The sequence below is a fragment of the Psammomys obesus genome, unplaced genomic scaffold, assembly GCF_907164565.1.
Source record: "Psammomys obesus unplaced genomic scaffold, mPsaObe1.curated_primary_1811, whole genome shotgun sequence".
Lineage (NCBI taxonomy): Eukaryota > Metazoa > Chordata > Mammalia > Rodentia > Muridae > Psammomys > Psammomys obesus.
Genome location: NW_026585644.1, coordinates 9,808,556 through 9,822,156, shown reverse-complemented (window position 1 = coordinate 9,822,156; position 13,601 = coordinate 9,808,556). Strand labels below are relative to the sequence as shown.

Here is a 13,601-nt window from a genome sequence, read left to right as displayed (position 1 = left end):
AGTAGAGTATCATTCAGAAATGTAGTAACTATTGGCATGTAAGTCATGGCCTCGACCCAGGAAAAATTAAGTGTCCTCGGCACCTTGGAGGACGGGTGAACAGTAGTAACTATCTTCATCATGGCTCTGTTGGAAATACTTCAAAAATACAATACCGGTTCAATGTGTTCTTTAACATGGTTCTTCTCCATCCCCTTAGACAACGGAGGACAGCTAAAATATTTCTAAAATCTCGAGACGACCCAATGTGCATATGCCACTTGATTAAACATATGGAATATATATTTGGAGAAAAGCCAACTGGAGACCTGTTTGAGTAATCTAAACACCCGAGCTGAGAGGAGTTAACATACAGAGATCAGCTTTGCACTTTGAAGTTTTCTGGCCTTCATTTTACCTAATTAAGACAAGATTTAATAATCAAACCACTGTATAAACGTGTACCTCAAAGTATAGGTTTGTTTCTAATTTGGGTTAGAATTCTTAACAGATTCCAAGGAATCAGGCCCACATGGGAAAGGCTGCTGATAAGATTTGCTTTGCCCATTGCTCAAATGCAAATGCCTGCTTTTCATCTAAGTTTTATCCTGAGACTCAGCTGAGCATCCGCCTGCCAAAATCTCTAGTGTGATGCTGAAGAAAAAACAGGGCGTTAGCCTCTCATCTGGGTCTGAAACAGTGGCAACTCTGGGTCATAAAAAGTGAATCCTAAAATATTCTGGAGGTATTCATATAAAACATGTAGTCTCAAAGGGTCACACTTAACTGATTTATCAACAACAGAATATGTACACCCACGTATTTTGATAAATTGAGTGCCAACAAAGAATTAGCACAGTCCAATATTACTTTTATAAGTAAACCTAACTTTAAATCAAAAATTGTACGGTCAAGGGTATAATTCCTAGTCCTTCATCCCATATAAATTTCTTGTAAAGGGCATTTTTTTTAAAAGAACATGGCGTAGTTTTGAGTTGTTCTGGAAAGTTGCAAAACAGATAAACCTCTCTTTTTACCACTATGGGTTAAACCTGTACACTCAAGCTGATGAACAGTGCAACAGTTTCTTCCAAAAGAAACTGATTCAAAAGAAGTGAAATTAACAAACTTAGAGAAATTCTATGGCACTCAAATGCCTCGGAAAGAGGTTCTCAAATTTCCTGACACTGCCAAACTTCAATGGGTTTCCTCACGTTGTGGTGACCCCACACATAAAATTATTTTCATTGCTATTTCATAGCTATAATTTTGCTACCGTTATGAAACATGATGTGAATATCTGTGTTTGTCATTTTCTTAGGTGACCCCTGAGAAAGAGTCATTCGATCCCCAAAGGGATTATGGTCCACGGTTTGAGAACCAGTGGTCTACAAGCTCTCGTGAAAGAAGGTTGGAAAGAGCATCATTCCACCTCAGTACCTCAACCCACTCACAATACACGATTCCCACAAGGCAACGGGCTAGGCTGGACAAACTTGGTTTTAGTGTTGCTCAGTACTGCTCGGACTCTTTAGGCCAAGCTCCTTGCACGACTTCCTCATTGACTGGGACACAAGAAGGAAAGATTCAGGTTCAAAGGTTCAGGAAACCGTGTAGTTAGGCTGGCACAGATGAAGAGCCTACCCTTCCGCCATGAGGAAGATGTAAAGGACGTGATGCCATTCATGCCCACCAGGGCTTGCACTGCTGTGCTCTGTGCTTTACGCTGCAACAAAGCATTTCCAAGCTGAGCAGTGTATCTATTCATCAGCAAGCAGCTATGTGTGTATGTCACACAGCATCACAGAGAAAGAGAGAGAGATCATTTCCCTACAGATTCACAGAATGTGCTCCCCTGTGCTGTTGGATACCGTAACCACTGTCTCTTGTGGTTGGTTTAGTAGGAATACTCATGGTGTGTTATGGTACAGACCATAACCATTATTTCAGCCCAAATCAGAGTGCTGGAAAGAAAGTACCAGAAGTTTCAGTGAAACTGTTTGAAATGAAATAGGCACACGGAAAAATAAGCACAACCGAGATGGAAATATGTAGCCAAGAAATACAATGCTGGCTTACACTGTTCTATCTGCCAACGCCCGCATCACCTTTCTGACTTGTCAAAGCCACGCGTTTACCTGGCATCGTGCACAAGGCTTCGTACACACAGGATTTATGTGCCTGTGAATTAAGCCAAACACCTTCTCAATCTTAAATTATATCGTTTTCCCTTGATCTCTATTTTACTCCAACTGTCCTGTGAACATGAAAATGGTGAAAACAGTGATACTGTGATCCTGTCTTTCAACCCAGGTAGCTGGGCAAGGATGGCAACCTTTGCGCTATGTCTGCTCCCAGCGTTCTCCTCTCATACCCAGTAAAGAGAGCCCTGATTTGGGACCCATTGAGCTCTGCTTCATGGCTTACTTTGTTCATGTGGATCTGCTGCTGGTACTGTTTCTGCTTCTCCAGGAACTGCTGGTGCTGCTGCTGAATGACCAGCTGAGCCAGGGTGCTCTGAGGCAAGGGTGCAGACTGGGTTCGATTCAGGGGTCGGTGACGGGGCAATTTGTGGGAACCTCTGATACCTGGTGAAATTCTTTCTTTTGTTGCCAGAGGAGACTGAGGATGTAACGGGACTCCACCTGAAAAACAAAAATGTGAGTGTGTATGAGAGCGTGTGAGTGTGTTTACATTTGTGTACACGTGTGAGTGTGTGTATAAACGAAGACGTGCTGATACATGATTTTAAGAGATGACAAGAAGCGTTGCCTGTCAGACAACGTAAGAGGGTTCAGTTGTGACTGAAAGGCACAAGGCAAAGGCCTTGATCAGAAATGTCTGTGCAGTTGAAGCACAAACCAGTAACGAAGTTTGCTACATACAAAGAGTCCCTCCTAGCTCCACCCCACAGAGCAGGAATACGTAACGATCATAGCTCCTCCCACAGTGCCAAAGAGTTTGGCACTTGTACAGCAACAGGAATCATTATTATAGTTTTGAGTTAAAGAAATGCCATGCCAAATCACTGCCAATAGTCCTAAAAGAAACTGAGGATGATGTCATTATTAATTACCAGCCACAAGAAGCTTTTGCTGTCGCATTTGTTCCTTCAACAGTAGGTGCTGCAGGAGGGCTTGGTGGCTGCTGTTGGGCTTTCCCTCCAACGCTACATGAGCGTGGCTGGAGGGCGCTGCAATGCCACTGCCATACTGGCCAGGCAGAGGAACACCTTGCCTGAGCATCTGTGTCTCACACTTCTGCTTTTCTTTGAGTGAATTAGAAGCCTGTGTCAAGAAAGAACGAAAACGTTAGTGCTCCTCAACCCTGCCGACTAGGACTCTAGTTTTTATGTAGTCTGGGTTGTCCTGGACTCCCGTTGTATACCAGGCTGGCCTTGAAGTCATAGAGCTCCACCTGACTCTGCCTCCCTGAGTGCTGGGATTACAGGAGTTAGCCACCACATAGACTGAGGAAAATGGATAATACTGTATCTTTTACAATACAAGAATTAACAAGAGATACAGTTGAGACACTGGAAACAACTTAGCAATTGGGTATCAATGTACTGAGCATAAGAAAATTTAGTGTGAAAGATTAACAATGAAAGTAAATACAAACTTTCAGCTACACAGAAAAAAACAAGTTTAGATGTTTTGTTTTATGTCCTGGGGGTACTGGTTACATAACTAACAAAATATACTTAAATACCTCTTCGGGAGTAGTTAAATGTGCTCACCAAAGAAAAGTATGGGGAGTAAATGCATACATTAATCAGCTTAACTGATTACACTATACAGATTAAAATACCATGTTATAAACTATAAACTTGTGATTTTTATATATCAACTTAACAAATTCAAAATAAATTTCAGGTTTCATAAATGGGAAGCTTACTTCTAAAATACTTTAAAATGCACTGAATGAGTAAAAGGTATGTTGGAAAGCTAAAATTTATTCAAGTAAAGGCTATCATATGGAAGAAGAGAAGACAGTTTATAATTTAGAATTTCCAGGAAAACACAAAATATACTTTCTAACAACATCTCTATTTTTTCAGTTATAAGCTTCAAATATTTAAGCTTAACAGAAAATTCTCACTCAGTGAAAGTTGGTTAAAATAGACAAGAATTTGTTTAAATATGCTTTTTCTATTAATTCATAACAGATCCCTACATCTCAGAATATTAAAAATGACAACCCAGATACTTTTGTATAATAATGTAAACTACAAGTGAAATCAGATATCAAATAAAAGTGTTATTAAGAACTTGAAAGGCATGGTAACACAGTAATGACGCCATAATAATTACATCATCAAGAGCAATAATGAATTATCCTATTCAAAAATTTAATGAATGGTGGTCATTTTGGTATTACAAAAGCAGAAGTCTAATACCTCAAAATTATGTGGCATGTTTCTTTTCAAAACTTATGTTTCATCTTTCAAAATTGCTGTGCACCAGGGAGGCAAAACAATTTTCAGTGATGGAGAAATTGAAGGACAAAGAGGTAAGTGGTTTGTCTGAGTCACAGTGTGGGTCAATCCAAACTATAATACACAAGTGACGCCTAGCCCAGCCTCCTCTCCTGAAGACCTTCTGCTGTGTAGCGGGGGACGGACCCTCTGCCGGGCAAGGCTAAGCTTGAGAAATTAATTGTGAAGGCTTCATCCACACCAAAATGGAAGCACAGAAAAATGAAACTAATCCAAACCACACTGGTTTATTCATCCAATGGCACCAAATGGTGCTGCCATTGACACACAAAACGTTCTGGCTTTAGTACAGGTCCTTTGGGGAATTTTTTTTTGTTTCTGTAACCACATTAAAAGTGCTGTATGTGTGAGCTAGCGAGAGGTGGTGGCTGAGAGCACAGAGAGCAGTGGCATCAAAACGCCGTCTGGTGGCTCAGGGAAGCATGTGGGGGTTGGGCTTTGTACACCAGTAAAATAGATGACGGAGGAATAAAAATATTTTTAATAAGTGGGGATTTGAAGACTCTCATGTCTTATTTATAGTTTCATTTCTACTTCCATTTTACATTTCATTAGAATCAACTATACAAATCTTTGGAATTTAAAGAGTGTAACTGATTCTGGATTTTTTTTTTTGTGCTTTTCTTATGTAAAGCTGGGATTATACAGGTCACACCCTAATTCTGCCTGCTCTTCACATATGGTATATGATCAGAGAGGATGACATTATACTCTATTAATAATCCAGATACAATAAAACTTTAGGCCTAATAAAAACGTCTGCCCCAAAGATATATGTGATTCTGATGTGCTGAACTTAGGAGAAGGCTTGACACCCACCGTGAGGTGAAACTGGTGACGAGGGTGGGGACAGCTCTGTCAGTACCTAGCATCTGACTTCTACGTAAGGACAGTTTCATTTACTAACATCTGTGATGAATTAGCCCAGGCAAAGAGGATAAATACTTTGTAACAAGTAAAAATATATATTATTTTAGAGAATGTCCATAAAATTATTATTTTTGTCTGCTATTATGCTAGACAATTGCTCCTCCTGAAGATCTTATTTCAGTTGTCAAGATTTTTAGCATAAGTCATTCTCTTCAAGTCTCCTGGGAGCAGTAAAGGGTTGTCCTTGGGGAGCTTTTCCAGATATGTATTTTTCCCTACAGAATCAGTGAATTCCCAAAATAAAGTCACCCACACAATCATTTCTATAAACACTCACTGCCGTGTGTCGCCGGCTCTTGGCCTGGAGGATGCTTTGTATTCTTGGGCTTTTAAACTCACCAGCCTCAGCTTCCTCTTCTGTAAAAACATAGGCCATAATCTCTCCTTCACAAGAGGGATGTTAAAGCCACAAACTTTGCACATGTGGAGGCTTACTAAATATATATATATTTATTATAAATAAATAAATAAATATATATATATATATATTAAAAACATGTTGAAAACCATTACCCGAGTGAGTTATTTGTACATGATTGCGTGAGCCAATTCTGTGATTTGAAACTAAGCTGAGAGCCTTTGACAAAACAGCAAATCATGCGGGGGATTCTGCCTCTAATAAAGTTCTCAAGTCTAAATACACAAGAAATAAAAGGGAGTTCGCCTGTAAAACATCACTTGCGAGGGCTTAGGCGGAGGGGTGCCACACTCACATTGAGGGGGGATGGCACTGCTGGGAGTCCCAGGGTGATGTTGGGCAGCGAGGGGGAGGTGTAGAGACTCAGCAGGTTCAGGGAATCTTCGTGAATTAGAATGCGCTGCTGAGGAACCAGTTGCTGTTGGAGAAAATGAATGAGAAAAGGAGATTCTCAAAATATGTCAAAGTCATCACTTCTCTTAGTAAATGTTCAAATTTCTTAAAGCAGTTTTTAATTTATCATAATGAGGAAAATTACTAAGTACTTGCTGTATGTTTCTGTATCTAAATGTTATAGAATAAAATTTAAGTGATTTTTTTTTAATCAAAGGGCTATAAAGTGTGGTGACAGAATTTCTTTTTTTTCATTGTGAAAAATTCATTTGGAAATGTGGCTTTGTGGAGTATAACTAACATGTCTGTCATGTACCAGAAAAATACAAAACTTCCAGCTGGTGACTCTGGCGAGCATTTATAAACCTTTTCACAAAACAAGTAGGAAAAATAACGTCACCAAATAGTCAGAGTTTTATTTACAAAAAAGAAACTCACAGGAGATTAAGCAAGACTATAAGGTGTCTATATTAAGCACATTTTTAATGTAAAAAATTATTAATAAGCTATGGGTGGTGTTATTTCACATCATATACCTTCAAAACCAAATTTAAAATGTTATGAGATTTCTACCCCACAGTAATATGTCTTTACACTGAAATACACTCAATGTTTTGGCATCTCAGTACTTTTTTTTTTCTTTTTACAACAAATACCTTTTTAATGCAACACTAAGAAATTTGTGTTCCCACATGTGGCTTACTATGGCTGCTTGACTTACATTTTCTGTTTAACTCCTGCTCCCCTCCCAGGACTTTTCTACAATGGGAGTTACAAAGGTCTTATTAGACGAGGGAACTCTGGCCTGATATGGTTCCCAAGGGTACAACATCCTGAAAAAGAATACTCCATGTAACAGGAGGACACAGTGACTGCTTTCTTCCCAAACAAAAAGCATATGGGGCTCCAATAATAGACCACCTCCAAGAGAGATACTGCACACTCGGGCTTTGACTAAAGTAAATATAATAACTTGTCAAGCATGTTTGGGGGAGCTGTAGACTTTCCTCAGGACAAACCTGGGATATCAATTAACAAGAGAAAATATGCGCTGATACAATGCAGCCTCAGAATGTCACAGAAGAGGGATGCACCACCAAAACACAGGATGTTATTCCAAAACGTTATCTCAATCATACAGCTGTTTGGAGATGAGTCTCAGCCTTAACATAATACAAGCAGAAGCTCAGAGCGGGGTGTTCCACTGAAGCTTGGATCTCTAACTCAGGCTGTGTTTCTCCTTAAAAGAACATGTCAGCTATTCATGCATGAAAATCGTGTGTTATGTTGAACTATTAATGCTCCATTAAGTTTATATGGCAAAATTAAAGCTGTCTAAAACCCCAAAGCATGAAAATTACTGGGAAAGATTTTTAAATCATAGTGTATGAGATTGTAATTTTATTTTAGGAGCTATCAGTAAATAGTTGTGTATCTGCCTAAAGTAAAATAGCAAGTGGCTATTTTGTTTATATAATGGGCTTTGAAAGTAGTTTTAATATATAATAAATGCGTGGGCAACAAAAGATATAAGAAAGTGAAGTAGTTTTACTAATTTACTGGCAGCTAATACTCTTTTAAAATACAGAAACAACCCACTCATCTGTATTCATAGAAGAGAAAAAAATGTGGAGAAAGAGGAGCTTTAGTTAAAAATGATCATTCAAAACAGTGACTGCTTCCCACAGAAGTGGCCTGACAGAAACTGTGGCAGCCTCAGACACAGGCCTCAGAGATGAGGCTCTCTTTGTGTAAATGACATGACTTTCCTCCCACCCCACTGCATGAAGGCAATGCAGTTGGGTGGAAATGGAGTTCTTCTCAGATGTGGTGATGGAAGCAGCTGGCAGGCTGCTTACACTGGCTTTGGCTGTCGTGAAGGGATTTATTGACACCCTTCTCTGGGATTTCAGGCTGCAGCAATCTCATGCAGGAATTACATGGCTCCATCTCTCATGGGGTAGATTAGTACCCAGTGTCTATCAAGCACCAAGCCCTGGAGATTAGAATCTTCTTCATTAGCACTCCCGAACAGTCTCATGATCATAGTTCAGATCAGAAGACTGAGGGAAAGGAATGGAGTGTGCGGTCTCCTGGTGGAACTAGCAGGGACAGCTCTAATCCATCCTACTTACAGTTGCCCCGGAGGAAAGGAGGCAAGAGAAACAACTGAGATTCATGTCACAGCTGAGAAACTCCCTAAGCCTTCTGAAGAGAATCAAAGGGGAGAAAGTGGGAGCCTGTTTAGAAGATATCCCTGGCAATCATACAGAGAGGAAGATCTACAAACCACAGAAAGCATCCCCCGACATTCCCTGGAGGTCAGTAAGTATTCTCTGTGCCCATGTATGTGGTTGCTCTTTTCGCACGCACTAACACCACATGGAGCTTGGGCTCTGCTTATCACTCTCAACTGTGATAAGGAAATATGAAGAGTCTATGGAGGTTTTCAGGGTTTCAGATCATACTTCACGGGACAAGACAACCCTTTCCTTCACATGGTCTTTTTGAGTACACCTTTATCACTAGGTTTTTCACAGGAAGGGGCTACCTGTTCTGAGTCAAAGGGTATTAATTAAATCTGGAAGTATATTCTTACTGCTGAGTGTACAATCTGTCTAGATTGTGCAGAGAGCCATTTACCTAGACAGTGAAGTCTTGAACTGTGCTCCCCAACTCAGCACTGTTCCAACAGTGTTCCCACAGGCTGCTGTGCTCCCCACCTTAGCAATGTCCTGACCTTGTTCTCACAGGCTGCTGTGCTCCCCACCTCAGCACTGTCCTGACCTGTGCTCCCCACCTCAGCACTGTGAAAAACTCACAGGGATCTACAGGATAACACAGAACTTTTCCAGAAAGTGATGTTGAAAGAGCTTGCGACCATCCTGGGTGCTATATTGTTGAGGTGTCAACATATCACAGCTTAGAACATTGAGAAGACAGCCTCAACATAAAACATTTCCACAAATGGAAACTTACACTGTAGGCAAATGAACTAAAAGCATTAAATAGTAAGGCTATCGTGTGACCTTTATGACACCATTGATTAGTTCCTCAGTGTTGGGTAATGGTGCTAGGTGCAGGGCAGGCAAAGAAACCCTACACCTCTCAACCTCACAAGCTAGTCAGTTGCCAAGAGAAAGGCAAACAAACATTAGCTGTTAGAACAACAATTGTTACATTAAAGGTAAAACATCTGAATGGCGGAGAGATGTCGGTGTGAATCCATGTGCTCATGGGTTCATGGTAATTCACCAGGGACATGCAGGATAGCCTAGAGCTGAGGGGTGTGTGTGTGTGTGTGTGTGTGTGTGTGTGTGTGTGTGTGTGTGTTGGGGGAATATTCACATTTTAGTAAGTTCTTTTAAACTGTATTTAACCCCTTTCCTCATGATAATGTCAATTGGCAGGAGACCTTACAGATGAATAAAATATACGTAGACTGGAAAATGTATGCCCCTCCAAAGAGATAACCATTCAGCCATAGTCATTAAGAAGCTACTGGTTTAAACAAAAGGGATAAAATCTCTCCCAAATTGGGGACTGATAAAAATTAGAAAAATGGTCATTATTAATGTTGTGGATGAAGGAAGCTAAAATGGGCGTTATAGACAGGTACAATAATTCTGGCCCATAGTTCAGAAATACCAACCATCAGGGCAGCAGACATCATGGCTCTAGGGAAGGCTCGACTGGAAAGGAGAATGTCCAGAACACCTCTCATGAAGTGGTCAGCATGGTCTGGCTACCCTGCTTGCTAAGGAATAGGACAGGGTGGATAAATTGGAGCAGCAGGCACCATGCATTTTTATAGTGATTAAAAGCATTCATAAGCTATTGCTGGATCAGTGATAAAAGTAAGAAAAGAAATGAGGTAAACAACTGTGCCACTCATAACTCTCCAAAATTCACAAGACTCAAGACAAAAGGAACGCACTATGTAAAAAAAAAAAAAAATACAGGTCACACCACAGGAAGACCTGACTACCCTGGAGGCAAGAAACACAGAAGGAGAGACTAAAAAGAGGCAAGGAAGAAGAGAGTGACTAAAAGAGGGCTACAAGGAGAGGAGGGAAGCAAATAAATGAATGCCTTTCTTATTGACACCTCTACTTGAAAACACATATGTAAATATATCTGCCTACTTTAAATAATAAGCTCATGGAGAAAGTGAACATAGATTTCTCAGTTTACTGAATATTCAAAATTATCTACAGAGAATCAAAAAGAAAAAGAAAAAAAACTAACTTTAGGTAAGACATTTAGACTAGAAAAAAAAAGTGATAAGTATGAGCGCTTTTCCTCTGAGCTCTGCGAAGTGTGGGCTGTGGATGCAGACAGCCGCCTACCTTCCCTAGAAAACAGATCCTTTGGCTCAAGACACAGAACCTCTGACTGTCTTATGAGGTGGCATCCATATCTACGAGGATGGCCTATAGGAAGACAATGTTCCACATAATAAAGAAGAATTATTTTCAGAAAGTGAAACTCAAGTTTTAATTTTTCACTTTACACTGAAGATCATATTACTAAAAAGTGTTAGACCAAAATTATCACAATAATAATTTTTATATACTGTATTCTCCTGCTTCTTTAATTCCTCCCTGATTCTTCCTATCTTTCGACCCCATATAAGTTTATGTTCTCTCTCTCTCTCTCTCTCTGTTTCTATGTCTCGCTCTACTCTCTTCTCCTTTCCCTTTCTCTCTCAAGAAAGTACCAAAGAGTAAAATAAAAGCAGAAATCAAAATAAATAAACAAACGAAGATAAATACCAAAACGAAATCAACAAACAGCCCACAAAGGGAACCGGAGTCTGTTCTGTGCTGGTGGACCACTGCTGGGCGTGAGGCCTCAGAATGTGGTTGACATACGCAGTGCCACTCCATGGAGGAAACCGGAAGACGGAATTTTAATTGTACTTAAGTACATGCGTATGCACAAGTGCATATCTGTATGGGTGCCCAAGGAGGTCATAAGACCGAGTCAGGTTTCCTGGAACTGGAGTTACTGTGGTAGTTATGCACCCTGCATGGGTGCTGGGAACTGAACTTGGGTCCTCTGGAGAAAACAGTAACTCTTGATGAGCTGCTGAGAGGCCTGGGAGCTGGCGTTTTAACTTTGCACTCATGTTTTATAAAAGCTCTTGCTTTGCAACATTGGATCATGTGATTATTGTGTCATCACAACTTCCTTTCCAAGTAGGGGACAAGTTTTAATTGCTGCCGAGTAAACCACAGCTCCGAGGCACTAACTTAGACAATAAGACAGCAGGAAGGCAAATGTCATAACAACTATTACAAAACAGCAGGCAGATGAGTCATGGGGCTGGGGCAATACAAGTGTCATTTCCGGGGATCTCAGAACACTTACCCTTGTGATCAGAATAATTTTCCAAAAAAAAAAAAAAAAATCATTTGTTTTTGCTGGGAATTTTTTTTTTAAACATAACAGCAGAAACAGTCACTTATATCTTATATTTAACTAGAAATAAGCCAGCGGCTTGACTACTGTAAAGATAGCTCTCAAGTAGAGCTACTGGACCTAGAATCGTGGCATTGATATCCACGGAAGCATATTTGAACCCACAAGCTCATAGTAGTAACAGTCCAAGTAGCTAGATGACTAAAGACATCTCTGATGGGAGCTGAAACAGAAACGCTTGAGGTTTCAGTTTCCAACCAAGTTTACAAAGGAGTAAAATGAGTAGCTCCAACAACGTGGATAGTGGGACTGAGCATATATAAAAAATAGAAGAAATGGAACAGAAATGGTCAGAGCAGAAGAAGGCCCATTCTTATCGGAGAGCTACTCTCCTGAAGACAAACACCCTAATGAGTTTTCCCTATGAGGAGTCCACACGGATGACAAGCTTCTTTCAAGTTCCGGAATGTACCACCTGCCTTGCAAACACTGACTCCTCTCAAGCCAGTGGCTGGAATCAATATTGCCACCTTTTAATCAATCAGAAATCTGAGAATTAATAGAAGTCTGGCAACTTGACCAATAACAACCAAGCAAGGTTCGAGCCCAGCTTCAGACAGAATAAATGCTTAGATGTCCACTATCCTCAGGGTATCCTGTGTTCCAATAATGAGTACTTTCTCTTTCATTCCGTGCTTCATCTAAATCAGGTAGAATTTGCAGCTTACAAGCTAGAAAACAAAAGCATTCTCATCTGAGGGCTCAAGAACTTCAGATGTGCCTTTCCAATTTTCTAAGTAGCAAATGAAAGTAGAATCCCAGTCATTTATATGTGGTCTGGAGGAATTAGGTGATATATTCTCCTTACAGGAGTTGTGCTGAAAGAGCCATTCCTACCCATACTGTATTATTTTTTTTAAGTTGCTGAGATTGGCCTAGGCCCTTCTGTAAGCAAGATCCCCAGCACAAAGAGACACACTCAACCCTCTCTTCCTTTCTTTTTCTATTATTTCCTATTGAGAAAGGTTTTTACTATGTTGCACAGGCTGGCCTTAGCTCGCTCTGTAATCCTGGCAGACTGAACCTGAGATATTTATCCCTTAAAGTTGAAAACCCATTTGTGCTATTTCATCAAAGCAGGATATTTTGTAAATGATGAATGACACAACTGAGGATTTTAGAATTGCTAAGTTGTAAGCAATTTGTAAGGAATTTTGATCTCACACTTTCTGTCTGTCGCTGTGAACTCACATTCTATTATTAATCTTGGGGGGGTAATGTAAAAATCACACAGCGAATCCTAAGTGATAGCACCCTTTCCTGTGTCTGGTTTCTCTAGGCGGTAATGTGTCATGCCCAGGATGTTAATCTGCTGACAGTTTGCTGCCTACTGCTGCCTCCTTACCTATCCAGGATGAATTGCACGACGGAGCTCTGTGAATGTAATACAGCAGAAAACACATGTGAGCCATCAGGGTTGCATTTTCGGTTCTGGGCCATGGAGCGGCTCTCCATCAGTGCACAAAGGTCTGCCCACCTGGCCTTTGGGATCACAGTTCACACACACAATTAATTCATTATGAGGTAACTCACTGCTTGCTTTTGAACTAACCTTGCAAGCTTTGGAAGTGAATGTCCTGCCACTGACCTGGAGAAATCCCTCTACCCTTTAAACTCCATTAAATCACATTTCCTTCTGCTTTGTTTTGTTTTTCTTTTCTGACCGGTGATGGTGGGAGGAAAACTTTGCAGTGACAGAATATGTTCAACAGTTCGCTGGAAAGCTAAGATCCCCAAGCCCAACTTGTGAGAATAAAAGATTTAGGAATGCAGCATGGATTGAAATAAAACACACTCTCCAGTTTTTGCTGTATCTAGGCATATATTCAGCTACATACACACAAACACACACAGATAGATAGATAGATAGATAGATAGATAGATAGATAGATAGATAGA

The 13,601-nt window shown here is 40.3% G+C and overlaps 1 protein-coding gene across 1 annotated transcript in view; it reads right to left on the bottom strand.

Moving 5' to 3' along the window:
• The window catches only part of Hdac9 (histone deacetylase 9), a 675,889-nt gene that overhangs the window by 338,483 nt on the left and 323,805 nt on the right, over positions 1-13,601 (bottom strand). The window contains exons 9-11 of the mRNA XM_055624368.1: positions 6,121-6,243; positions 3,056-3,266; positions 2,407-2,624 (exon numbers count right to left, since the gene is read on the bottom strand). Coding sequence (XP_055480343.1) covers positions 2,407-2,624; positions 3,056-3,266; positions 6,121-6,243 — 552 coding nt within the window. The remainder of the gene's footprint in view (positions 1-2,406; positions 2,625-3,055; positions 3,267-6,120; positions 6,244-13,601) is intronic.